Genomic DNA, 26,834 nt, shown 5'->3' with positions numbered 1-26,834 from the left:
GGCGTCAACCACCTCTGAACCTGCCCCTGCAGAGCTGACAGAACCTCTGCCCCAGTGTGGCTCCTGTCCCCCAAGCACACCAGCTCAAGCACCGCATGGCATCTTTTGGCCTGCGTACTTGCGTAGCCCCTTGAACGACTATGGAGCACCGCTGGTTCCGAGGAAGAGGCCATGGAGGAAGAAGAAGAGGAGGGGGTGGAGGAGAGAGGTGTGTCACAATCATTAGCATTTTGGAGGCGTGGTGGCGGAACAACCTCCAACACTACTGCACCTTGTCCTGCATCCTTCCCAGCTGCCAGCAGAGTCACCCAATGCGCCGTGAAACTTAGGTAACGTCCCTGTCCATGCCTGCTGGACCATGAGTCAGCGGTAATATGCACCTTACCGCTGACCGCCCTGTTCAGCGAGGCATGGACATTGCCTTCCACATGCCGGTAGAGAGCCAGAATCGCCTTCTGTGAGAAAAAGTGGCGTTTGGGTACCTGCCACTGAGGAATCGCACATTCCACAAACTCACGGAAGGGGGCAGAGTCTACCAACTGAAAAGGCAGCAGTTGAAGTGCTAGCAATTTTGCCAAGCTAGCATTCAACCGCTGGGCATGTGGATGGCTGGGAGCAAACTTCTTTCGGCGGTGCAGCAGCTGGGGCAGGGAAATTTGCCTGGTACAATCTGACGTCGGTGTACCAAAAGCAGATTGCCCACAAGTACTTGGCTGTGACACACCTAATTCTACACCTTCATTCCTCTCAGTGCAGGTCTCAGAGAGGACTGAAGGTCTAGTGGGGTTGGAAATCTCAGCTGATGAGGAGCAAGGAGAGGTCCTCTTTGTTCTTTGGTGTGGGTCTTTTAGATACGCTTGCCAACGAACTGCATGGCAGGTCAACATATGTCTGGTCAAGCATGTGGTACCCAAGTGGGAGATGTTTTGGCCACGTGAGATACGCTTGAGACATAATGTTGCAAATAGCAGCGGTGCAATCTGATGCACTCGTCTCAAAAAAGGCCCACACCAAAGAACTTTTTGAATAACGCGCAGAGACTGCAGCGCCCTGCACATGTGGAGCTTTGGGGTGTGATGCAGTCAATGTGCTGCCCTTAGGCTGGCCCCTGGAGGGCATCCTGCCTCGTTGGTGATGTTCCGCCTCCTCCTCCTCCTCCTCCTCTCTCCTATCAGGCACCCACGTTGAGTCAGTGACCTCATCATCCCCTCCCTCCTCATCACTGGAGCAAACCTGGCAGTATGCTGCAGCAGGGGGAGCATGACTGCCAGATTGCTGTCCTTCTTGGGCACCCCCTCTGTCCATGCTCATGTTACTGCCTTCATCGAGCTCAGTATCATCATCAGAGCCTTCCAAATGCTGGGCATCCTCCTGGAGCATGTACCCAACACTGTGGTCAAACAGTTCGAGGAACTCCTCAGGAGGACATGGTGGAGCTAGGGAAGGAGTCACTGATGACATTGAGCCAAGGGAAGAGGCCGCTGCTTTGCCAGACAAAGCACCCTGGGCATGGGTGAGAGAGGATGAGGACGGCTTGGTCATCCACTCGACCAAGTCTTCCGCATGTTGCGGCTCAACACGGCCAGCTGCCGAAAAAAAGGGCAAGCGTGTCCCATGGCCACGTGCTGATGAGGATGCACCGTGTCCACGACCAGCACTAGACACAGAGCCTGCTTGCCCTCTCTTATTGGATTGTGACTGTCTGCCTCTCCTTCTTGGCCTTCCAGACATACTAATGGCCTGTAGCTGCACTAAGCTGGGATATATATGTACTGATGCTGCAGCCTGTAGTATGAGAACACCACCAACCTTCTACAGGTAGCTTTAGCTGAACACTGTGAGGTGGACGCACCCCACTAACTTGTAGGTTTAGCTGAACACTGTGAGCAGGACGCACTGCACTAACTGTAAATAGTCTAGCTGCCTGACCGTGGTACTAATAGGATCAAAAAAACACCAGTAATTTTCTTCAGGTATCTTTATATACTGTAACAAGACAAGCCTGCCTGTCAGTAGGAAGATAACAGGAACTGATCTAGCTGAACACTGTGAGCAGGACGCACTGCACTAAATGTAAATAGTCTAGCTGCCTGACCGTGGTACTAATAGGATCAAAAGAACACCAGTAATTTTCTTCAGGTAGCTTTATATACTGTAAGAAGACAAGCCTGCCTGTCAGTAGGAAGATAACAGGAACGGATCTAGCTGAACACTGTGAGCAGGACACACTGCACTAAATGTAAATAGTCTAGCTGCCTGACCGTGGTACTAATAGGATCAAAAGAACACCAGTAATTTTCTTTAGGTAGCTGTAAATACTGTAACAAGACAAGCCTGCCTGTCAGTAGGAAGATAACAGGAACGGATCTAGCTGAACACTGTGAGCAGGACGCACTGCACTAAATGTAAATAGTCTAGAAGATAACAGGAACGGATCTAGCTAAACTGAATACAGTGTATATATATATATATATATATATATATATATGCAACACCTGGGATGCATATATATACACAATACACTTTAAGTGCAGCTAACTGACTGACTGTCCTGCCTAATCTAGCTAACTCAAATGAAATGACACTGTCTCTCTCTCTCTAAGCACACCGGAACACACTGCACAGGGCCGCCGTGCAGGCGGCCTTATATAGTGTGGGGCGTGTACTAAATCCCCTGAGCCATAATTTGCCAAAGCCTCCTTGGCTTTGGCCAATTACGGCTCTCTGTTTAGGCGGCGCTGTGATTGGCCAAGCATGCGGGTCATAGTGCATGCTTGCCCAATCATCAGCAAGCAATGCACTGCGATGCCGCAGTGAATTATGGGCCGTGACGCGCCACACGAATTTGGCGCGAACGGCCCATATCGTTCGCAATTCGGCGAACGACCGAACAGCCGATGTTCGAGTCGAACATGGGTTCGACTTGAACACGAAGCTCATCCCTAGTGGTGATATCTTAAAAAGATAGCAGCAAGACCAAAAAGTGTTCACATTGCACTTCGATAAGGTATTAATAAAACGTGATCTTGCGCATTTAAATCTATTCACACATAGTGAAGCATAAAATATACAATAAAATATACCCAATAAATAAAATAGAAGTCCAGCTGTGTTTGATTATACTGATTGGACTTGATTAGGAAAGCCACACACCTGTCTATCACGGGTACTCACCGAGGCCGAGATGCTGGGAGTGGCTTCCCTTGCAGCTAAGTGCACTATACCCCTGGTGATGGTACAGAGGGTATAGGACACAGAGAGGCACGGGTCACCAGCAGGCAGGTAGCTCTTGAGAGGAGGACTTCTGTAACGTAGAGATGAGAGCAATAGTGGCTCTGCCCCTGGAACTTGGAGAAGAAGACCCGGCTGGGGTTCTAACCCGTAAACACAACGGGAGCTGAGAGAGGTGCAGGAGATCAGGCACGGAGAACCCAGTAATGGAGAGTCTGTGGTGCAGGCCGGGAACATATACCCGGTAGATGAGGAAGTCCTTTAAACAGGCCGAGGGTCAAACACAGCAGACTGTAAGCAGAGAAGTCCTGAAGGCAAGCCAGAGGTAGAGTACTGGAGATGTCAGTAGAGGAGTCCGTTAAACAAGCCGGGGTCATACACGAGAAGGCAGGAGAATCCGGAGACAGGCAGAGGGTCAAACACTGGAAGCAGATGGTGGAGAAGTCCTTACAACAGGCCGAGCTCAAACACTGGAGAGAAACAAGGTAGGTCAGGCAAATCCGGGTCAAACAGGTAAACACAAGTAGCAGGAATCAGGAACGGAACACTGGAAGCTGAAAGACAAACCAGCAATTAAACAGAGAACAAGTCAGTCCTTATATAGGTCAGAAAGGGGGCGTAACGCTGACAAACGAACGTTCGTACGCCATTACGCCGTTGCGCCGTGTAGTGAACACGTGTGTCGCTACTTTGCTAACGCGCATGCGCCGAAGCGCGGCTCCGCCGCACAAACGCACAGGAACCTTCCGATGTTGGCAAGCTCTTTTCTTATTGCTTCTCTGACACTGTCTATATAAGACCTTACAGTTCACAGTGCATGTCAGAGCAAATGAGAATCATGAGGTCAAAGGAACTGCCTGAAGAACTCAGAGACAGAATTGTGGCAAGGCACAGATCTGGCCAAGGTTACAAAAAAATTTCTGCTGCACTTAAGGTTCCTAAGAGCACAGTGGCCTCCATAATCCTTAAATGGAGGACGTTTGGGATGACCAGAACCCTTCCTAGAGCTGGCCGTCTGGCCAAACTGAGCTATCCGGGGAGACGAGCCTTGGTGAGAGAGGTAAAGAAGAACCCAAAGATCACTGTGGCTGATCTCCAGAGATGCAATCGGGAGATGGAAGAAAGTTGTAGAAAGTCAACCATCACTGCAGCCCTCCACCAGTCGGGGCTTTATGGCAGAGTGGCCCGACGGAAGCCTCTCCTCAGTGCAAGACACATGAAAGCCGACATGGAGTTTGCTAAAAAACACCTGAAGGACTCCAAGATGGTGAGAAATAAGATTCTCTGGTCTAATGAGACCAAGATAGAACTTTTTGGCCTTAATTCTAAGCGGTATGTGTGGAGAAAACCAGGCACTGCTCATCACCTGTCCAATACAGTCCCAACAGTGAAGCATGGTGGTGGCAGCATCATGCTGTGGGGGTGTTTTTCAGCTGCAGGGACAGGACGACTGGTTGCAATCGAGGGAAAGATGAATGCGGCCAAGTACAGGGATATCCTGGACGAAAACCTTCTCCAGAGTGCTCAGGACCTCAGACTGGGCTGAAGGTTTATCTTCCAACAAGACAATGACCATAAGCACACAGCTAAAATAACGAAGGATTGGCTTCACAACAACTCCGTGACTGTTCTTGAATGGCCCACCCAGAGCCTTGACTTAAACCCAATTGAGCATCTCTGGAGAGACCTAAAAATGGCTGTCCACCAACATTTACCATCCAACCTGACAGAACTGGAGAAGATCTGTAAGGAGGAATGGCAGAGGATCCCCAAATCCAGGTGTGAAAAACTTGTTGCATCTTTCCCAAAAAGACTCATGGCTGTCTTCCCTTTCTTGTGAAATCTGATCAATCGGGCTTCACAGCGGGGAGGCAGGCTGTTGACGCCACTAGAAGAGTTATCAATGTCATGCAATATGCTCGGTCCTGTCGGGTGCCTTCTCTGCTCCTCTCATTGGACACGGAGAAGGCATTCGACAGGATCCATTGGGGCTACATGAGACACACACTGCAGAGGTTTGGCTTTTGTGGGCCCATCTTATCGGCCATATTGGCTCTATACTCTTCCCCCTGTGCACAAGTGTTCACATCTAATCTACTATCAGACACCTTCAGCATATCAAACGGAACAAGGCAGGGGTGCCCCCTCTCTCCCTCCATTTTTAATCTACTAATAGAACCCCTCGCAGAAAGAGTTAGAACTCATCCCAATATCTCAGGCTTTTCCATACAATGACAGGCCCACAATATAAATCTATTTGCTGATGATATTATCCTCTTTTTATCATCACCCGATGTATCACTGCCACACGCACATGATACACTTAACGAATTCAGTAAGATCTCATATTACAAAGTCAACTTCACAAAATCAATTGTATTGGATATGGGCATATCACCCTCCTCAAAATCCCACCTACTTTCGTCCTATCCCTATACTTGGAGTAACTCAACCATCACCTACTTAGGCCTAACACTAACTAAAAACCCCCAAGACTTAGCAGAAGCCAACTATCCAGCTTTAATCACCAAACTATCCAAAGAAATAAAAAAAATGGCCAATATAGAGTTAACATGGACAGGACGCCTGGCCTCATTTAAAATGTTAATCTTGCTCCAAATACTTTATGTTTTCCGTACCTTACCGGTCCCAATACACACCACATACATCAAAGCACTAAACACCCTACTCTCTAACTATATCTGGAAACTTAAAAGACCAAGATGCTCTAAAACACTGTTGGTTAAACATAGAAAGGCGGGGGGTATGGGACTGGTAGACATTAAGGATTACCACAGGGCAGCCATCCTCGCGCAACTTAAGGAGTGGTTCAACTCGACACCTAAAACTCTGTGGTGCGACATTGAACAAGCTCTGATCCCGCCTGGTAATCTGAAATGCCTCCTTCTCCTAGACGTTTGGAGACCCCTTCCCATTACCAAACTACCACTCACTATCCAAACATCGATCTTAGCATGGAGAGACCTCTGCAACGTCCCAATCCCAAAACTCAACCAAAAAGATATCCCTATACCCATAGCAATCTTCTCTCATGCTATTCCAGATCTTCAGATCAAGGAATGGCAGGACAGAGGGATTAAGACGGTTGATGATCTACACAGTAATAACTCCCTTATTCCCTTCCCTGTGCTTAAGAATAAGTACAATCTTTGCTCTACTGACCAATACAAGTACAACCAAATAGCTCACCTCCTACACACTATTAAATCTTACCAAATTTACCTTCCGAAAGAAGTGTGGGAATATTTCACCAAACAACCAACTCCACCCAAAGGTATCTCTCTGTTTTACAACCTTTTCCAACACAAATTAGAATTTATAAAATCTCCTCCCTACCAAAAGTGGGAGACAGATCTGGGTATACATATTACAACTGTACAATGGCAACACGCATTTGGATCACTGTATAAAGCATCCAGATGCGTTAACCACTGGGAACTGACCCAAAAAATAGCACTTAGATGGTACCTCACCCCATTTAGAATCTCCAAGTTTGGAAATCGCGGTTCTCCACTATGTTGGCGAAATTGTGGTTCCATAGGCAACCTACTGCATATGTTCTGGACCTGTAAACATTTAACTAGCTTCTGGAACTCTATCTTTCGGGCCATTTCAACTATTACAGGGATCCTAACCCGTCCAAAGCCGAGCTTGGCAATACTAAATATAGGTATAGAATTGTTCCCTCCCGAATTTAGAACAGTGATCACCCACATTTTCCTAGTAGCTAGAGCCTTGATAGCCAGGCACTGGAGAACAGACAAAGCCCCAAACGCGTCCGAAGTCTTTACAAACACCCAGACTCACTATGTGTATGAATCTCTACTAGCTAGCAGAGGTGAACAAAAGGAAAAGTTTGATAACCAATGGAAGATATGGACAGCATGGTTTAAAAGTAATTAAAGATGAACAATCTTTGAGATAAACTTACCTTACTGTAACTATATATGTTATGCTTACCTAAAGAACAGACCAGGGGAAAAAAAAAAAAAAACCCTGTCCCCTTTCCTCCCTCCCACTCCCACCTTTCCCTTCCCCTACCCCCCCCCCCCTCAAATCCCTTACTCCCTTCTGTTTCTTTCTACATCCCTACAGTTCTATCTATGTTGACGGAGTAAATATACACCTTTGGAGATAACATTCTTATGGCACTTTCATAGCAACCTGGAAAATGCAGAAACCTTTGTAATAGCCCTTTCATGTATCTCTGAACATTTTGCTGATTTATGATCATATCCCATGTATACTCTGTGAAAAAAAAAATAAAAACTATTTGAAAAAAAAAAAAAGACTCATGGCTGTATAAGATCAAAAGGGTTCTTCTACTAAATACTGAGCAAAGGGTCTGAATACTTAGGACCATGTGATATTTTAGTTTTCTTTTTTAATAAATCTGCAAAAATGTCAACAATTCTGTGTTTTTTCTGTCAATATGGGGTGCTGTGTGTACATTAATGAGGAAAAAAAATAACTTAAACGATTTTAGCAAATGGCTGCAATATAACAAAGAGTGAAAAATTTAAGGGGGTCTGAATACTTTCCGTCCCTACTGTGTATGTATAGTGTGTATATATATATATATATATATATCACATACAGTAGCTCACACAAGTGAGTACACCTCTCACATTTCTGTAAATATTTTATTATATCTTTTCATGTGACAAGACTGAAGAAATGACACTTTGCTACAATGTAAAGTAGGGAGTGTACAGCTTGTATAACAGTGTAAATTTGCTGTCCCCTCAAAACAACTCAACACACAGCCATTAATGTCTAAACCGTTGGCAACAAATGTGAGTACACCCCTAAGTGAAAATGTCCAAATTGGGCATAAAGTGTCAATATGTTGTGTGGCCACCATTATTTTCCAGCACTGCCTTAACCCTCTTGGGCATGGAGTTCACCAGAGCTTCACAGGTTATCACTGGAGTCCTCTTCCACTCCTCCATGATGACATCACGGAGCTGGTGGATGTTAGAGACCTTGCGCTTCTCCACCTTCCATTTGAGGATGCCCCACAGATGCTCAATATGATTTAGGTCTGGAGACATGCTTGGCCAGTCCATCACTTTTACCCTCAGCTTCTTTAGCAAGGAAGTGGTGGTCTTGGAGGTGTGTTTGGGGTAGTTATCATGTTGGAATACTGCCCTGCGGCCCAGTCTCCGAAGGGAGGGGATCATGCTCTGTTTCAGTATGTCACAGTACATGTTGGCATTCATGGTTCCCTCAATGAACTGTAGCTCCACAGTGCCGGCAGCTCTCAGGCAGCCCCAGACTATGACAATCCCACCACCATGCTTGACTGTAGGCAAGACACACTTGTCTTTGTACTCCTCACCTGGTTGCCACCACACACATTTGACACCATCTGAACCAAATATGTTTATCTTGGTCTCATCAGACCACAGGACATGGTTTCAGTAATCCATGTCTTTAGTCTGCTTGTCTTCAACAAACTGTTTGCAGGCTTTCTTGTGCATCATCTTTAGAAGAGGCTTCCTTCTGGGATCACAGCCATGCTGACCAATTTGATGCAGTGTGTGGTGTATGGTCTGAGCACTGACAGCCTGACCCCCCACCCCTTCAACCTCTTCAGTAATGCTGGCAACACTCATACATCTATTTCCCAAAGACAACTCTGGATATGACACTGAGCACGTGTACTCAACCTCTTTGGCTGACCATGGCGAGGCCTGTTCTGAGTGGAACCTGTCCTGTTAAACCTCTGTATGGTCTTGGCCACCGTGCTGCAGCTCAGTTTCAGGATCTTGGCAATTTTCTTATAGCCTAGCCCTAGGCCATCTTTATGTAGAGCAACAACTCTTTTTTTCAGATCCTCAGAGAGTTCTTTGCTATGAGGTGTCATGTTGAATTTCCAGTGACCAGTTTGAGAGAGTGAGAGCGATAACACCAAATTTAACACACCTGCTCCCCATTCACACCTGAGACCTTGTAACACTGTTATATTAAGAGACAGTACACAGACCGCTCTCCTTCTTTCCTAAATTACCAAGGTGGAAGACACCTACTAGCCCACTTGGTCTGTGTGCTGTCCTCGTGGTCATACCTATTACTACTTTATTGCCATTATACGTTTATATATGAGTATCATACTATTCCTTTATGTTATTTGAGTTATTTTATGGTATTGTTTCCTATGTGTTGTGTTCATTGGTGGCCGCGGTTTTTGCTTCTCCTCATCGGGAGCTGCGATGTATAAATGAGGGGCTATCTCCCCCCTGCTGTCCCCTCCCCTCTATTTATTGTATGTGTGGGGGGGGGGCCACCCTTACATCGGTGCCATACATCTGCACCCATCGTGTGATTTCCGCATTGCAGCGGCTCCACGTTTTGGTGTGCAGTGTGTCATCCCGTTGGCTGGAGATGCCTGCGCATGCGCAGCGTGGGCATACGCCGTAGCCACGTTCGTATGGCGTTAGAGGCGTAGCCCAATGATCCCGCTCGGGGATTTAAGCGTGAAGGTGCTGACATGGCAAATTTTCCTTTCTCTCCTCACTTGGATTGTCCTCTCACACCCGAGACTTTCTACACAGGGGTAAGCACATCACAGACATTTTTATCATGTCACCTTACTCTGCCTAACTATATCCGTACACATAATGTGTAAATTATACACTTATTACTTATCAGTAGGACACTTATCTCTATTTTCCTCCCCTTCTTTCTCTCACCCTGCTTTGTTCTCCTCCACTCTTCGTACTTTTCTCATATCTACCCTGGTCTGTCGGTGCCCTTTTCTCATTTCAGTATACAACATAGACATTAGAATGATATTTACAATTTTATACTTTTTTATTTCGCTTTCAAGGTGATTACTCTCAGACCTATTATATTTTACTGCCAACATTGTTTTACTGCATATGTTTAATGAGGCACACCAAGGAACATAATCTCCTTTTCAATTTCAATTTCTTTTTCACAGGCTCGCACCCTCTACACTTCTCTCATTACTTCTTCCTCTTTCCTGTTTGCATCCATGCCCACCATGTCATAGGTTTCCTCTATATAACAGTGATATTACACAATTTACACTCCCAAGTAGGGATGAGCTTCGAGTTCGAGTCGAACTCATGTTCGACTCGAACATTGGCTGTTCGCAAGTTCGCCGAACAGCGAACAATTTGGGGTGTTCGCGGCAAATTCGAATGCCGCAGAACACCCTTTAAAAGTCTATGGGAGAAATCAAAAGTGCTAATTTTAAAGGCTTATATGCAAGTTATTATCATAAAAAGTGTTTGGGGACCTGGGTCCTGCCCCAGGGGACATGGATCAATGCAAAAAAAGTTTTAAAAACGGCCATTTTTTCAGGAGCAGTGATTTTAATAATGCTTAAAGTCAAACAATAAAAGTGTAATATCCCTTTAAATTTCGTACCGGGGGGGTGTCTATAGTATGCCTGTAAAGGGGCGCATGTTTCCTGTGTTTAGAACAGTCTGACAGCAAAATGACATTTTGAAGGAAAAAACCCGTTTAAAACTACCCGCGGCTATTGCATTGCCGACAATACACATAGAAGTTCATTGATAAAAACGGCATGGGAATTCCCCAAAGGGGAACCCCGAACCAAAATTTAAAAAAAAATGACGTGGGGTTCCCCCTAAATTCCACACCAGACCCTTCAGGTCTGGTATGGATTTTAAGGGGAACCCCGCGCCAAAAAAAAAAAAAAAAAAAAAAAAAAAACGGCGTGGGGTCCCCCCAGAAATCCATACCAGACCCTTATCCGAGCACGCAACCTGGCAGGCCGCAGGAAAAGAGGGGGGGACGAGAGTGTGGCCCCCCCCTCCTGAACCGCACCAGGCCACATGCCCTCAACATTGGGAGGGTGCTTTGGGGTAGCCCCCCAAAACACCTTGTCCCCATGTTGATGAGGACAAGGGCCTCATCCCCACAACCCTGGCCGGTGGTTGTGGGGGTCTGCGGGCGGGGGGCTTATCGGAATCTGGAAGCCCCCTTCAACAAGGGGACCCCCAGATCCCGGCCCCCCCTGTGTGAAATGGTAAGGGGGTACTTATCCCTACCATTTCACTAAAAAACTGTCAAAAATGTTAAAAATGACAAGAGACAGTTTTTGACAATTCCTTTATTAAATGCTTCTTCTTTCTTCTATCTTCCTTCATCTTCTGGTTCTTCTGGCTCTTCTGGTTCTTCCTCTGGCGTTCTCGTCCAGCATCTCCTCCGCGGCGTCTTCTATCTTCTTCTCCTCGGGCCGCTCCGCACCCATGGCATGGGGGGGAGGCTCCTGCTCTTCTCTTCTTCTCTTCTTCTCTTCTTCATTTTCTTCTCCGGGCCGCTCCGCACCCATGCTGGCATGGAGGGAGGCTTCCGCTGTGTGACGGCGCTCCTCGTCTGACAGTTCTTAAATAACGCGGGGCGGGGCCCCCCTCTGACGCACGGGACATGATGGGACTTCCCTGTGGCATTCCCCGTGACGTCACAGGGAAGTCCCGTCAAGTCACCGTGCTTCAGAGGGGGGAGGGGTCACCGGGTGGCACCGCCCCGTTATTTAAGAACTGTCAGACAAGGAGCGCCGTCACACAGCGGGAGCCTCCCTCCATGCCAGCATGGGTGCGGAGCGGCCCGGAGAAGAAAATGAAGAAGAGATGAAGAGAAGAAAAGAAGAAGAGAAGAGCGGGAGCCTCCCCCCCATGCCATGGGTGCGGAGCGGCCCGAGGAGAAGAAGATAGAAGACGCCGCGGAGGAGATGCTGGACGAGAACGCCGGGGGAAGAACCAGAAGAGCCAGAAGAACCAGAAGAACCAGAAGATGAAGGAAGATAGAAGAAAGAAGAAGATTTTAAATAAAGGAATTGTCAAAAACTGTCTCTTGTCATTTTTAACAGTTTTTTAGTGAAATGGTAGGGGTAAGTACCCCCTTACCATTTCACACAGGGGGGGGGGCGGGATCTGGGGGTCCCCTTGTTAAAGGGGGCTTCCAGATTCCGATAAGCCCCCCGCCCGCAGACCCCCACAACCACCGGCCAGGGTTGTGGGGATGAGGCCCTTGTCCTCATCAACATGGGGACAAGGTGTTTTGGGGGGCTACCCCAAAGCACCCTCCCAATGTTGAGGGCATGTGGCCTGGTATGGTTCAGGAGGGAGGGGGCCGCACTCTCGTCCCCCCCTCTTTTCCTGCGGCCTGCCAGGTTGCGTGCTCGGATAAGGGTCTGGTATGGATTTTTGGGGGGACCCCACGCCGTTTTTTTTTTTTTTGGTGCGGGGTTCCCCTTAAAATCCATACCAGACCTGAAGGGTCTGGTATGGAATTTAGGGGGAACCCCACGTCATTTTTTTTTTTTAATTTTGGCCGGGGTTCCCCTTAATATCCATACCAGACCTGAAGGGCCTGGTATGGAATTTAGGGGGACTCCCACGTCATTTTTTTTTTAATTTTGGTACGGGGTTCCCCTTTGGGGAATTCCCATGCCGTTTTTATCAATGAACTTTTATGTGTATTGTCGGCAATGCAATAGCCGCGGGTAGTTTTAAATGGGTTTTTTCCTTCGAAATGTCATTTTGCTGTCAGACTGTCCTAAACACAGGAAACATGCGCCCCTTTACAGGAATACTATAGACACCGCCCAGGTACGAAATTTAAAGGGATATTACACTTTTATTGTTTGACTTTAAGCATTATTAAAATCACTGCTCCTGAAAAAACGGCCGTTTTTAAAACTTTTTTTTGCATTGATCCGTGTCCCCTGGGGCAGGACCCAGGTCCCCAAACACTTTTTATGACAATAACTTGCACATTAGCCTTTAAAATTAGCACTTTTGATTATTCATGTTCGTGTCCCATAGACTTTAACGGTGTTCGAACAAACTTTTTTCCTGTTCGCATGTTATGGTGCGAACCGAACAGGGGGGTGTTCGGCTCATCCCTACTCCCAAGTCATTATTAACCACTTGACCACTGGGCACTTAAACCCCCTTAATAACCAGACCAATTTTCAGCTTTCGGTGCTCTCACACTTTGAATGACAATTACTCAGTCATGCAACACTGTACCCAAATGAATTTTTTGTACTTTTTTTCACACAAATAGAGCTTTCTTTTGGCGGTATTTAATCACTGCTGGGTTCTTTTTTTTTTGCGCTATAAAAGAAAAAAGACCAAAAATTCTGTAAAAAAATGCATTTTTCTTCGTTTCTGTTATAAAATTTTGCAAATTAGTAATTTTTTCTTCATATATTTTGGCCAAATATTTTTGTTAAAAATAACCCAAATCGGTGTATATTATTTGGTCTTTGTGAAAGTTATAGAGTCCACAAGCTATGGTGCCAATATCTGAAAATTGATCACACCTGAAGTACTGACGGCCTATCTCATTTCTTGAGACCCTAACATGCCAGAAAAGTACAAATATCCCCCAAATGACCCCTTTTTGGAAAGAAGACATTCCAAGGTATTTAGAAAGATGCATGATGAGTTTTTTGAAGTTGTAATTTTTTCCCACAATTCTTTGCAAAATCAAGATTTTTTTTTCTTTTTTTTTTCACAAAATTGTCATATTAGCAGGTTATTTCTCACACACAGCATATGCATACCACAAATTACACCCCAAAACACATTCTGCTATTACTCCCGAGTATGGCGATACCACATGTGTGAGACTTTTACACAGCGTGGCCACATACAGAGGCCCAACATGCAGGGGAGTGCCCAGGCCAATTCTGACATTTCTCTCCTACATGTAAAAATCATAATTTATTTGCTAGAAAATTACAAAACCCCAAAACCCCAAAACATTATATATATATTTTTTTTAGCAAAGACCCTAGAGAATACAATGGCGGTCGTTGCAACTTTTTATCTCGCACGGTTTTTGCGCAGCAATTTTTCGAACGCGTTTTTTTTTTAAAAAAAACAGTTTTGTGCTTTCAAAAAAAAAAAAAAAACAGTAAAGTTAGCCCAATGTTTTTACATAATGTGAATAATGAAGTTATGCCGAGTAAATAGATACCTAACATGTCACCCTTCAAAATTGCACACGCTCGTGGAATGGCGGCAAACTTCGCTACTTAAAAATCCCCATAGGAGATGCTTTAAAAATTTTTACTGGTTACATTTTGTGAGTTACAGAGGAGGTCTAGGGCCAAAATTATTTCTCTTGCTTTACCGATCGCAGCGATACCTCACATTTGTGGTTTGAACACCATTTTCATATGTGGGCGCAACTTACGTATGCGTTCGCTTCTGACTGCGAGCACACGGGGAACATTTTTTTTTTTTTTTTTTTATTGTTCATTTTACTTTATTTATTTTAGTTTGAGGCTTTTTTCCAAAAAATACATTTTTTGATCACTTTTATTTCTATCACCAGGAATGTAAACATCCCCTGTAATAGGAATATGGCATGACAGGTCCTCTTTACAGTGAGATATGGGGTCAATAAGACCCCACATCTCACCTCTAGGCTGAGAAGCCTGAGATAAAAAAAAAAAAAAAAGATCCTGGCTTCGATCGTAGCGGTGAGTCGGTAGAAGCACCTGAGGGCGGCGAGAGGGGGGGCATCCCCTCTCGCCTCCCGTAAGAATGATCAAGCAGTGGAACAGCTGCTATGATCATTTCTATGGTGTAGGGAATCGCTGGCTGAAAAAGCTGATATCTGAATGATGCCTGTAGCTGCATCCATCATTCAGATATCCCCGCACAAAGTCAAGGACGTCGTATGATGGCCGGCGGGCGGGAAGTGGTTAAAACGCATTTTTTTAACACAAAGTTGTCCATTTATACAATATTTCTAGCACATAGCATGTACATACCAAAAATGACACCCCAAAATAGATTCTCCTACTCCTCCTGAGTACGGCGATACCACATGTGTGAGACTTCCACAGCCTGGCCACATACAGAGGGCGAGTACAGCCGAGTATGGCTGAGCATGGCAGAGCATGGCAAAGTATGGTTGGGTATCACCGAGTATTGCAGAGTATGGCGGAGTATGGCGGAGTATGGCGGAGTATGGCAGAGTATGGCGGAGTATGGCAGAGTATTGCAGGGCATTGCAGAGTATTGCGGGGTATTGCGGGGTATTGTGGGGTATTGCAGAGTATTACGGGGTATTGCAGAGTATTGCGGGGTATTGCAGAGTATTGCGGAGCATTGCAGACTATTGCGGAGCATTGCAGAGTATTGCGGGGCATTGCAGAGTATTGCAGACTATTGCGGAGCATTGCAGAGTATTGCGGGGTATTGCACAGGGTCATTGCAGAGTATTGCACAGGGTCATTGCAGAGTATTGCACAGGGTCATTGCAGATTATTGCGGGTCATTGCAGATTATTGCACAGGGTCATTGCAGAGTATTGCACAGGGTCATTGCAGAGTATTGCACAGGGTTGCATGGGATCATTGCAGAGTGTTGCACAGGGTCATTGCAGAGTATTGCACAGGGTTGCACAGGATCATTGCAGAGTATTGCACAGGGTCATTGCAGAGTATTGCACAGGGTCATTGCAGAGCATAGGGGGAAATGGCTGAGCATGGAGGGATGGATGTGACTGTACATGTCACTGAGCTGCGCTGTGGGCACTACACATCCAGCCCACAGCGCGGCTCCCATCCGATCTCTCCCCCTCTGTACTGATCGGTACAGAGAGGGGAGGGAGGAACCGGCGTCATGACATGATGCCAGTTTGTTTACATGTGATCGCTCCGTCATTTGGTAAACGGCCGCGATCAGCGTGTTCCCGTGTGCGCGCCCCAGGGGGCGCGCGGGAGCAGTTTTCTGGAATCACGTCATATGACGCGATCCCAGAGTTATCCAACCGCCCTGCAGCCATCATTTGGCTATGGTGCGGTTGGCAAGTGGTTAAGCTTTATTTTGACTTAGATACATATACTATACTATTACAGCTATTATGACCCAGGTGGCCAATTGGACATTTCAGGACACACTGCGGACATGCTACAGGAGATGGTCAGAGACTGCAGAAATGCTACAGGAGATGGTCAGAGCCTGCAGACATGCTACAGGAGATGGTCAGAGACTGCAGACATGCTACAGGAGATGGTCAGAGACTGCAGACATGCTACAGGAGATGGTCAGAGCCTGTGGACATGCTACAGGAGATGATCAGAGACTGTGGACATGCTACAGGGGATGATCAGAGACTGCAGACATGCTACAGGAGATGATTAGAGCCTGCAGACATGCTACAGGAGATGGTCAGAGACTGCGGACATGCTACAGGAGATGATTAGAGCCTGCGGACATGCTACAGGAGATGGTCAGAGACTGCGGACATGCTACAGGAGATGGTCAGAGCCTGTGGACATGCTACAGGAGATGGTCAGAGACTGTGGACATGCTACAGGAGATGATCAGAGACTGTGGACATGCTACAGGAGATGATCAGATGGAGGACATGCTACAGGAGATGATCAGAGACTGCGGACATACTACAGGAGATGGTCAGAGACTGCGGACATGCTACAGGAGATGGTCAGAGACTGCGGACATGCTACAGGAGATGGTCAGAGACTGCGGACATGCTACAGGAGATGATCAGAGACTGCGGACATGCTACAGGAGATGGTCAGAGACTGCAGACATGCTACAGGAGATGGTCAGAGACTGCGGACATGCTACAGGAGATGGTCAGAGACTGCGGACAATCCGATATGCTACAGGAGATGATCAGAGACTGCGGACATGCTACAGGAGATGGTCAGAGACTGCAGACATGCTACAGGGGATGATCAGAGACTGCAGACATGCTACAGGAGATGATTAGAGCCTGCAGACATGCTACAGGAGATGGTCAGAGACTGCGCACATGCTGCAGGAGATGGTCAGAGCCTGCGGACATGCTACAGGAGATGGTCAGAGACTGCGGACATGCTACAGGAGATGGTCAGAGACTGCGGACATGCTACAGGAGATGGTCAGAGACTTGCTTACATGCTACAGGAGATGGTCAAAGACTGCGGACAATAATGTTGTGGTGTGATGAAGGCACATAGAAGACAATTCTATAATATGGACTTGTGTTGGGTTATGTTGATCAGCTGAATGGTGATTGTGACACAACCTGGTAATGCTGTAAACACTGAGTTGCCTAGTGATAAGAAGGGGGCGTGGCCAGGCAGGCACACATTTTGTAAGTTGTAATTCTACTCGGGCGATAGAGAATCATTGGAGGGAACTTACTTGAAAAAATGTGTCATTGCTGTGACTATCCCTCTGACCATGGTAGCCTGAAATGAGCAGGGCGATCTGCCTGCTCACCATCTCCCCCCCATCTCCATTCCATCCGCCGGTGTTCTCTCCTGAGGTCAGCAGGGAATTCGCCTGGGAGAGCGCTTAATGCGTATAGCTGTTACTTAGTGTGTGTATATCCCAGTCATGTGACTCCCGGCCCGCCTCTCTCCTCTCACGTCTTTCCTGATGTCAGCCCCGCCCGCCTCTCTTCTGACCTCATAGCTCCAGTCAGTGGGCGGGGCTGACATCAGGAAAGATGTGAGAGGAGAGAGGCGGGCCGGGAGTCACATGACCGGGATATACACACACTAAGTAACAGCTATACGCACGGAGCACTCTCCCGGGAGGGGGCGGGGCAAGTAATCGATCTTTGCAGTCGCATGCATCGATGCCGCATCGGGGACACCCGAATGGTGATGCATCGATGCTGCGATTAATTTCAGCACTCCTAATGCCTAGTCGTGTCTGTGAATGTCAGAGTTTTACAATGCCTCATGGGATGCGTAGTTCCGCAACAGCTAGAGGGCCGTAGTTTGAGGATCCCTGGCCTAGGCTATCTTTATGTAGAGCAACAATTCTTTTTTTCAGATCCTCAGAGAGTTCTTTGCTATGAGGTGCCATGTTGAATTTCCAATGACCAGTTTGAGAGAGTGAGAGCGATAACACCAAATTTAACACACCTGCTCCCCACTCACACCTGTGACCTTGTAACACTAACGAGTCACATGACACCGGGAAGGGAAAATGGCTAATTGGGCCCAATTTGGACATTTTCACTTAGGGGTGTACTCACTTTTGTTGCCAGCGGTTTAGACATTAATGGCTTGTGTGTTGAGTTATTTTGAGGGGACAGCAAATTTACACTTTTAGGCCCGATTCACACTGATGCGAGTTCATGACGAATGTGATGCGTCAAAAACACTTTACATTCGCATGTCATCCATAAAGTCATTGTTTTCAATGACGGTCGTTCACATACATGCATTGTGATTCTTCTACGAATGCGATGCGATTAAAGAAAGGGTCTTGTGAGAGTTTACTGCGTTGCGTTGCGAATTTAGTCTCCATAGACACCAATGTAAATCGTTCTTGAATCGTAGTGATGGTTCACATATGTGCGAATTCCACCACACTACTCTCCACAAAAACCAGGAAGTACACAGGAAGTTAACACCTTTTTTTTTTTTTACATTATGATTCCATTGGCTAGAATATCAATCGCAGCTATGTCCAACTCCTGAAATTTGCGGTAAATTGCGGTAAATTTGCGATAAAATCGCGGTAAATTCGCACCCCACAAAGGACAAAAAAAGGAACAAAATCACAGAGCATCAGTGTGAACCAGGCCTTATACAAGCTGTACACTCACTACTTTACATTGTAGCAAAGTGTCATTTCTTCAGTGTTGTCACATGAAAAGATAGAAGAAAATATTTACAGAAATGTGTGGGGTGTACTCACTTTTGTGAAATACTGTATACTGTATTTATCGGCGTATAACACACAGTTTTTTCCCCTTAAAATCAGGGGAAAATCGTGGGTGCGTGTTATACGCCGATCCCCCACCGATCTCCGCTGATTGTGAGCAGAGCGAAGCGAGCGCCGCCGACACACACAAAGCCGAGTGTACTCAGCTAGTCTCGGCTAGTCTCGGCTCCGCTCACAGTCACGTCCAGTCCCGCCATTGGACCTGTGTTATGTCCATCATAGGGGCGGGACTGGGCGGGACGCGAGAGGAGCCGAGACTAGCCGAACACACTCGGCTTTGTGTATGTTGGCGCCGGTGTTCTGACGAAAAGGCTCACAATCAGCTGTTCGGAGATCTTCGACGTCTCCTGCGCACTACAGGGAAGACACAGCTGATGATTGGCGCCAATTTTAAATACCTGTAGCTGCAATGACACAGGGCTAAAAAGGCTGCAATGACACAAGGCTGCAAAGGCTGCAATGACACAAGGCTGCAAAGGCTGCAATGACACAAGGCTGCAAAGGCTGCAATGACACAAGGTTGCAATGACACAGAGCAAGGCTGCAATGACACAAGGCTGCAAAGGCTGCAATGACACAAGGCTGCAATGACACAGAGCAAGGCTGCAATGACACAAGGCTGCAAAGGCTGCAATGATACAAGGCTGCAATGACACAAGGCTGCAATGACACAAGGCTGCAAAGGCTGCAATGACACAAGGCTGCAAAGGCTGCAATGACACAAGGCTGCAAAGGCTGCAATGACACAAGGCTGCAAAGGATGCAATGACACAAGGCTGCAAAGGCTGCAATGACACAAGGCTGCAAAGGCTGCAATGACACAAGGCTGCAAAGGCTGCAATGACACAGGGCTGCAAAGGCTGCAATGACACAAGGCTGCAAAGGCTGCAATGACACAGGGCTGCAAAGGCTGCAATGACACAACGCTGCAAAGGATACAATGACACAAGGCTGCAAAGGCTGCAATGACACAAGGCTGCAAAGGATGCAATGACACAAGGCTGCAAAGGCTGCAATGACACAAGGCTGCAAAGGCTGCAATGACACAAGGCTGCAAAGGCTGCAATGACACAAGGCTGCAAAGGCTGCAATGACACAAGGCTGCAAAGGCTGCAATGACACAAGGCTGCAAAGGCTGCAATGACACAAGGCTGCAAAGGCTGCAATGACACAAGGCTGCAAAGGCTGCAATGACACAAGGCTGCAAAGGCTGCAATGACACAAGGTTGCAATGACACAGAGCAAGGCTGCAATGACACAAGGCTGCAAAGGCTGCAATGACACAAGGCTGCAATGACACAGAGCAAGGCTGCAATGACACAAGGCTGCAAAGGCTGCAATGATACAAGGCTGCAATGACACAAGGCTGCAATGACACAAGGCTGCAAAGGCTGCAATGACACAAGGCTGCAAAGGCTGCAATGACACAAGGCTGCAAAGGATGCAATGACACAAGGCTGCAAAGGATGCAATGACACAAGGCTGCAAAGGCTGCAATGACACAAGGCTGCAATGACACAAGGCTGCAAAGGCTGCAATGACACAAGGCTGCAAAGGATGCAATGACACAGGGCTGCAAAGGCTGCAATGACACAAGGCTGCAAAGGCTGCAATGACACAGGGCTGCAAAGGCTGCAATGACACAACGCTGCAAAGGCTGCAATGACACAAGGCTGCAAAGGCTGCAATGACACAAGGTTGCAATGACACAGAGCAAGGCTGCAATGACACAAGGCTGCAAAGGCTGCAATGACACAAGGCTGCAATGACACAGAGCAAGGCTGCAATGACACAAGGCTGCAAAGGCTGCAATGATACAAGGCTGCAATGACACAAGGCTGCAATGACACAAGGCTGCAAAGGCTGCAATGACACAAGGCTGCAAAGGCTGCAATGACACAAGGCTGCAAAGGCTGCAATGACACAAGGCTGCAAAGGATGCAATGACACAAGGCTGCAAAGGCTGCAATGACACAAGGCTGCAAAGGCTGCAATGACACAAGGCTGCAAAGGCTGCAATGACACAGGGCTGCAAAGGCTGCAATGACACAAGGCTGCAAAGGCTGCAATGACACAGGGCTGCAAAGGCTGCAATGACACAACGCTGCAAAGGATACAATGACACAAGGCTGCAAAGGCTGCAATGACACAAGGCTGCAAAGGATGCAATGACACAAGGCTGCAAAGGCTGCAATGACACAAGGCTGCAAAGGCTGCAATGACACAAGGCTGCAAAGGCTGCAATGACACAAGGCTGCAAAGGCTGCAATGACACAAGGCTGCAAAGGCTGCAATGACACAAGGCTGCAAAGGCTGCAATGACACAAGGCTGCAAAGGCTGCAATGACACAAGGCTGCAAAGGCTGCAATGACACAAGGCTGCAAAGGCTGCAATGACACAAGGTTGCAATGACACAGAGCAAGGCTGCAATGACACAAGGCTGCAAAGGCTGCAATGACACAAGGCTGCAATGACACAGAGCAAGGCTGCAATGACACAAGGCTGCAAAGGCTGCAATGATACAAGGCTGCAATGACACAAGGCTGCAATGACACAAGGCTGCAAAGGCTGCAATGACACAAGGCTGCAAAGGCTGCAATGACACAAGGCTGCAAAGGATGCAATGACACAAGGCTGCAAAGGCTGCAATGACACAAGGCTGCAATGACACAAGGCTGCAAAGGCTGCAATGACACAAGGCTGCAAAGGATGCAATGACACAGGGCTGCAAAGGCTGCAATGACACAAGGCTGCAAAGGCTGCAATGACACAGGGCTGCAAAGGCTGCAATGACACAACGCTGCAAAGGATGCAATGACACAAGGCTGCAAAGGCTGCAATGACACAAGGCTGCAAAGGATGCAATGACACAAGGCTGCAAAGGCTGCAATGACACAAGGCTGCAATGACACAAGGCTGCAAAGGCTGCAATGACACAAGGCTGCAAAGGCTGCAATGACACAAGGCTGCAAAGGATGCAATGACACAAGGCTGCAAAGGATGCAATGACACAGGGCTGCAAAGGCTGCAATGACACAGGGCTGCAAAGGATGCAATGACACAAGGCTGCAAAGGATGCAATGAAACAAGGCTGCAAAGGATGCAATGACACAAGGCTGCAAAGGATGCAATGACACAAGGCTGCAAAGGCTGCAATGACACAAGGCTGCAAAGGCTGCAATGACACAAGGCTGCAAAGGATGCAATGACACAAGGCTGCAAAGACTGCAATGACACAGGGCTGCAAAGGATGCAATGACACAAGGCTGCAAAGGATGCAATGACACAAGGCTGCAAAGGATGCAATGACACAAGGCTGCAAAGGATGCAATGACACAAGGCTGCAAAGGATGCAATGACACAAGGCTGCAAAGGCTGCAATGACACAAGGCTGCAAAGGCTGCAATGACACAAGGCTGCAAAGGCTGCAATGACACAAGGCTGCAAAGGATGCAATGACACAGAGCAAGGCTGCAGATGGACAGATAAGGCTGTATTGATGGGCATTTAAATGTAGGTTTTTTTTTCCTTAAACTTCCCTCCTAAAATTTTTTGCCTTAAAATTCCCCCCTAAACTTGGGGTGTGTGTTATACGCCGATAAATACGGTATATAAAATGTTTGGGGGTTCTGAGTAATTTTCTAGCAAAAAAAATGATGATTTTTACATGTAGGAGAGAAGTGTCAGAATTGGCCTGGGTGGTAAGGGGTTAATTACCATAAGGTACAAATAATTATTATATATTGTTTTTAAGATACTTTACTATATTTTCAAAAACTGTACTCAAGCAGGTGGCTTAACGAACAAGTTATAACTTCTAACCAGTCATTTCACAGTAAATAGATGAATAATAAATTATTATGTTATACCATATAGCATATACATATATGATTTAGCTTGATTAAAACAGTACCTTTTCAACAGCAGATTATCATTCTCTTTCTTAACTGTGTGAGAAAAACTTGGGATTGTGGGTAGATCTCTGTGACCCCAGGTCGCCAAGCTACGACCCTTGAAGCTATGTGCCCTGATTGGGCAAATCTTTTATTGCTTCAGCCAATCTGGGCTTCCAATGCACTGTGCAGCGGCGCAGTGCATTGTAGTCATTCAGTTGGCAAAAAAAAAAGGGTCGAACGTCCTGATAATTCGGGCATTCGTCGAAATGGGCGCTCAGCCGATGTTTGGCCCAAACTCATGCTTGGGCCGAACCATTCGCCCAACTCTAAATATGAACAAGCTTCTTGATTTACCAACATTTGATTGAAATAACTGTATTTAACCTCTATTATAAGATAATAACCACTTTCACTATCATGTTTCTTTGACTTCTATTGATTTTCCTATGAAAATTTCTTTCTTTGGCTTCTATGGATTTCTCATGTATCTATTCTTATTGTGTTCACAGGAACAGGAATTATACTTAAAGCAAGGATTGCAGGAACAAGCCAACAAGTACCAAGCACATATGGAAACATTACAGCGAGAGAACCAGGATGCAGAGAAATCACTTGAAAATTGTCAAGAAATGATAGGAAATTTGGAAGATAAATGCGAAGAGCTATCAAACAGATGGTCTTGCACTATATCCTAGGTATAACACACTAGATGTATCCTAACTACAAATGTATGACATATGGGGGGTTATTTACTAAAGGCAAATCCACTTTGCACTACAAGTGCACTTGGTAGTGCAGTCACTGTAGATCTGAGGGTGACAGTGGCGGAATTACCAGGGTCGCACCAGCAACTGGGCCCTGGAGTTCTGCCCATGTGGGGGGGACCCAAAAGCCTGGGATGTGGCTCCGGGTTTGCTGGCTGCAGTTATGAGTATAGAGTGTCTATTACACTCTCTGTCACACTGTTCGGACCCCGCACTGACAGCCTGCCCCCCCTCCTCGCACGGACATCGGACAGGAGAGGAAAGAGATACAGACAGCAGGATCTTCTCCTCCCACCCCCCTCGCGTGTCTCCCCGTGGCCCCGCCCACATTCCAATCCTCGGCAGCTCCATGCTTAGCAAAGAGAAACTCCAGCAGCCTGCAGGTAGATAGTGGAGGAAAGGCCAGCTTGTACTATGGATGCTGCAACCCTCCTCAGAGGATCCACAGCTCTCCAGGTCAGCCAATTGCCTTCCTAATGAAACTTCTCAGTGCCTGAAAAGAAAGCAGCACACAGGTGGGTCAGTCATTGATGGGACTTGTTGTGTTGTCCCCTCCAGAGCCCTTCAACCAACACAGCAGCCCACTGGGGTTTCCCTAGTGTGGTGCACTACAAGCCCCAGCATGCTCTGCCAGCCTATGGCTACTTTCAGACTGGGAGCGGGCATCGGCGGTAAAGGGGCACTATTTTTTAGTGCCGCTTTACCGTTGTTTTAGCGACGCTATTCGGCTGCTAGCGGGGCAGTTTCAACCCCCGCTAGCGGCCAAAAAAGGGTTAAACCCGCCCGCAAAGCATCACTGCAGCGGCTCTTTGCCAGAGGTTTGGCGGCACTGCCCCATTGTTTTCAATGGGCAGGGGCAATTTAGGAGCGGTGTATACAGCGCTGCAAAGATGCAGGACTTTTTTTTACAATCCTGCAAGTGCACCGCTCCAGTGTAAAAGCCCTCAGGCTTTCATACTGGAGACACAAGAGAGGCTCTTTACAGGCGCTATGCAGGCCCGATTTATAGCGCTGTAGCGTCTGTAAAGCGCCTCAGTATGAACGTAGCCTTATGCCCCGTACACACGGTCGGATTTTCCGATGGAAAATGTCCGGTCGGAGCGTGTTGTCGGAAATTCCGACCGTGTGTGGGCTCCATCGGACATTTTCCATCGGATTTTCCGACACACAAAGTTGGAAAGCAGGAGATAAAATTTTCCGACAACAAAATCCGTTGTCGGAAATTCTGATCGTGTGTACACAAATCCGACGGACAAAGTGCCACGCATGCTCAGAATAAATAAAGAGATGAAAGCTATTGGCCACTGCCCCGTTTATAGTCCCGACGTACGTGTTTTACGTCACCGCGTTCAGAACGATCGGATTTTCCGACAACTTTGTGTGACCGTGTGTATGCAAGACAAGTTTGAGCCAACATCCGTCGGAAAAAATCCTAGGATTTTGTTGTCGGAATGTCCGAACAAAGTCCGACCGTGTGTACGCCCTATTAGTGTATGTATAGCACAGGCTAGTAGATCTTGTTTGCTGACCAATCCAGGGCCCAAGCCTCCATCTATGGTAAGGGAAGTGTCCCCCACCCTTCCTCTCTTATCTCGCCAGCCTCTGAGCACACTTATGTAAGGGAGATCTCTGTGGACTGTAATGTAAAGGGGGACTCTGATGTACATGGGGGGCTTTGGTGAGCAGAGTCCCCCTTACATAAGGATTCCCAGAGCACCTCTTACATCAGTTTCCCTTTACATTACAGTCCATAGAGCTCCCCCTTAGGGCCCTTTCTCATGGGTAGACTCTGCCAAGCAAATCCACCTGCTCAGTGCGGGATCTTTCCGCTGATCCACACCGAACAGGTGGATGACAGGTCCATGTCTGCTCCACTTGTGCAGAGTGGACACAGACACAGACTGCTGTTCTCTATGGACCGGTCTGACTGTCATCCAATCCGCTAGTCTGTTTTCATTGGAGCGGATGCAGGCAGGTGTAAATGGACACGTCTGTTTACATCCACCTCCCCATACAAAACAATGGGTGGTCCGATCAGTTCAAATGTGTAAAAGACGCCAGAAAGGGGTCCTGCTGCAGGACCATAATCAAGGGCCCCGCGATGGGAGAAAAGGACACCAGGATCATTAGAAAGGGCCCCGGGACCAGAGGTCAGTGGGCCCTTCATGGTTCCTTGTACCGGGGCCCTGAAGGTTCTAGTTACTCCTCTGGAGGGGGACATGCAAGGAAAATAAAAAACAGCATTTTAGCTTGCACTTGATTGGATTATAAAATCAGCAGAGCTTCCCCTCATTTCAGAACTCCCCCTCAGATCTACAGCGACTGCACTTTCAGTGCACTTGTAGTGCAAAGTGGATTTTCCTTTAGTAAATCAACCCCAATGTCTTTTTAAAGTCCACTCACTCTAGAGCTCCTGTACTGTCTTTAACTGCAGTTCTGCATACCATGCGTTGTGGGTCTGTGAAAAATCTGTTTCATCTCTGTGTTATACAAGGATGTATAGGACAAATGGCTGCAAATAAACAGGTTAAACTTATGTAGGAGGATTTATTTTTAAATCTCAGTGTTTTACCTGAGGCTACTCACTTCATTGGGTATATGGAAGGGTTTACAACCACTTTAACAATTAGCACTTATGGTTTGCAGCACTGGTGCCTTTGTTTTCAAATCTCAGCCAAGACACTATCTGTATGGATTTTGAGTGTTCTCTTCTCCTGTTTTTTGTGGTTTTCTCCTACACTATAAAAGCCTGATTGTTTCTAATATGTGTGTTCAGATCTAAAGATCCCATATACAGTCTTTAATGGCAGACCCTGGTAATACTAATGCAGGTATGGTACACATTTCAGGTACTGAGCTACAGAAAATGAAGTTTAGAAGGGTGCCAAAGATTACAAAGTGGTGAATGTAGTTGTGATGGGGGTACATTTAATGAATAATAAAAGAATATAAAAAACAGAAGTAGAGATGATTTTCTTAATTTGAATATTGCATATATAATAATTTTTGTAAAACATTGAATGTACCTAAACTCGAATGCAGAAATGTAATATATTGCAGTTCATCAACCCTAAAGTGAAACTAAACCCTCCTGTCCTTTTCAGCCAAGGAAGCGGCCATCTTACCTGTTTGAACTTCAGCTGCCATGGTGCTGCCCATGTGATCAGTTATGACACCAGACATTTGATGGTTTGACAGTTTGGTT

At 46.9% G+C, this 26,834-nt stretch overlaps 1 protein-coding gene across 2 annotated transcripts in view; it reads left to right on the top strand.

Moving 5' to 3' along the window:
- Window positions 1-26,165, top strand: part of LOC141148312 (guanylate-binding protein 6-like) — a 119,890-nt gene extending 93,725 nt beyond the window's left edge. For both annotated transcript variants that reach the window (XM_073635630.1, XM_073635629.1), the window contains one exon: window positions 23,375-26,165. In XM_073635630.1, the coding sequence (XP_073491731.1) occupies window positions 23,375-23,560 (186 nt within the window). In that variant the 3' untranslated portion in view covers window positions 23,561-26,165. The remainder of the gene's footprint in view (window positions 1-23,374) is intronic.
- Window positions 26,166-26,834: the final 669 nt, after the last annotated feature.

This window comes from Aquarana catesbeiana, linkage group LG06 (genome assembly GCF_042186555.1).
Source record: "Aquarana catesbeiana isolate 2022-GZ linkage group LG06, ASM4218655v1, whole genome shotgun sequence".
Lineage (NCBI taxonomy): Eukaryota > Metazoa > Chordata > Amphibia > Anura > Ranidae > Aquarana > Aquarana catesbeiana.
Note: the sequence above shows the minus strand (reverse complement) of the source record. Positions and strands in the feature narration are given on the sequence as shown.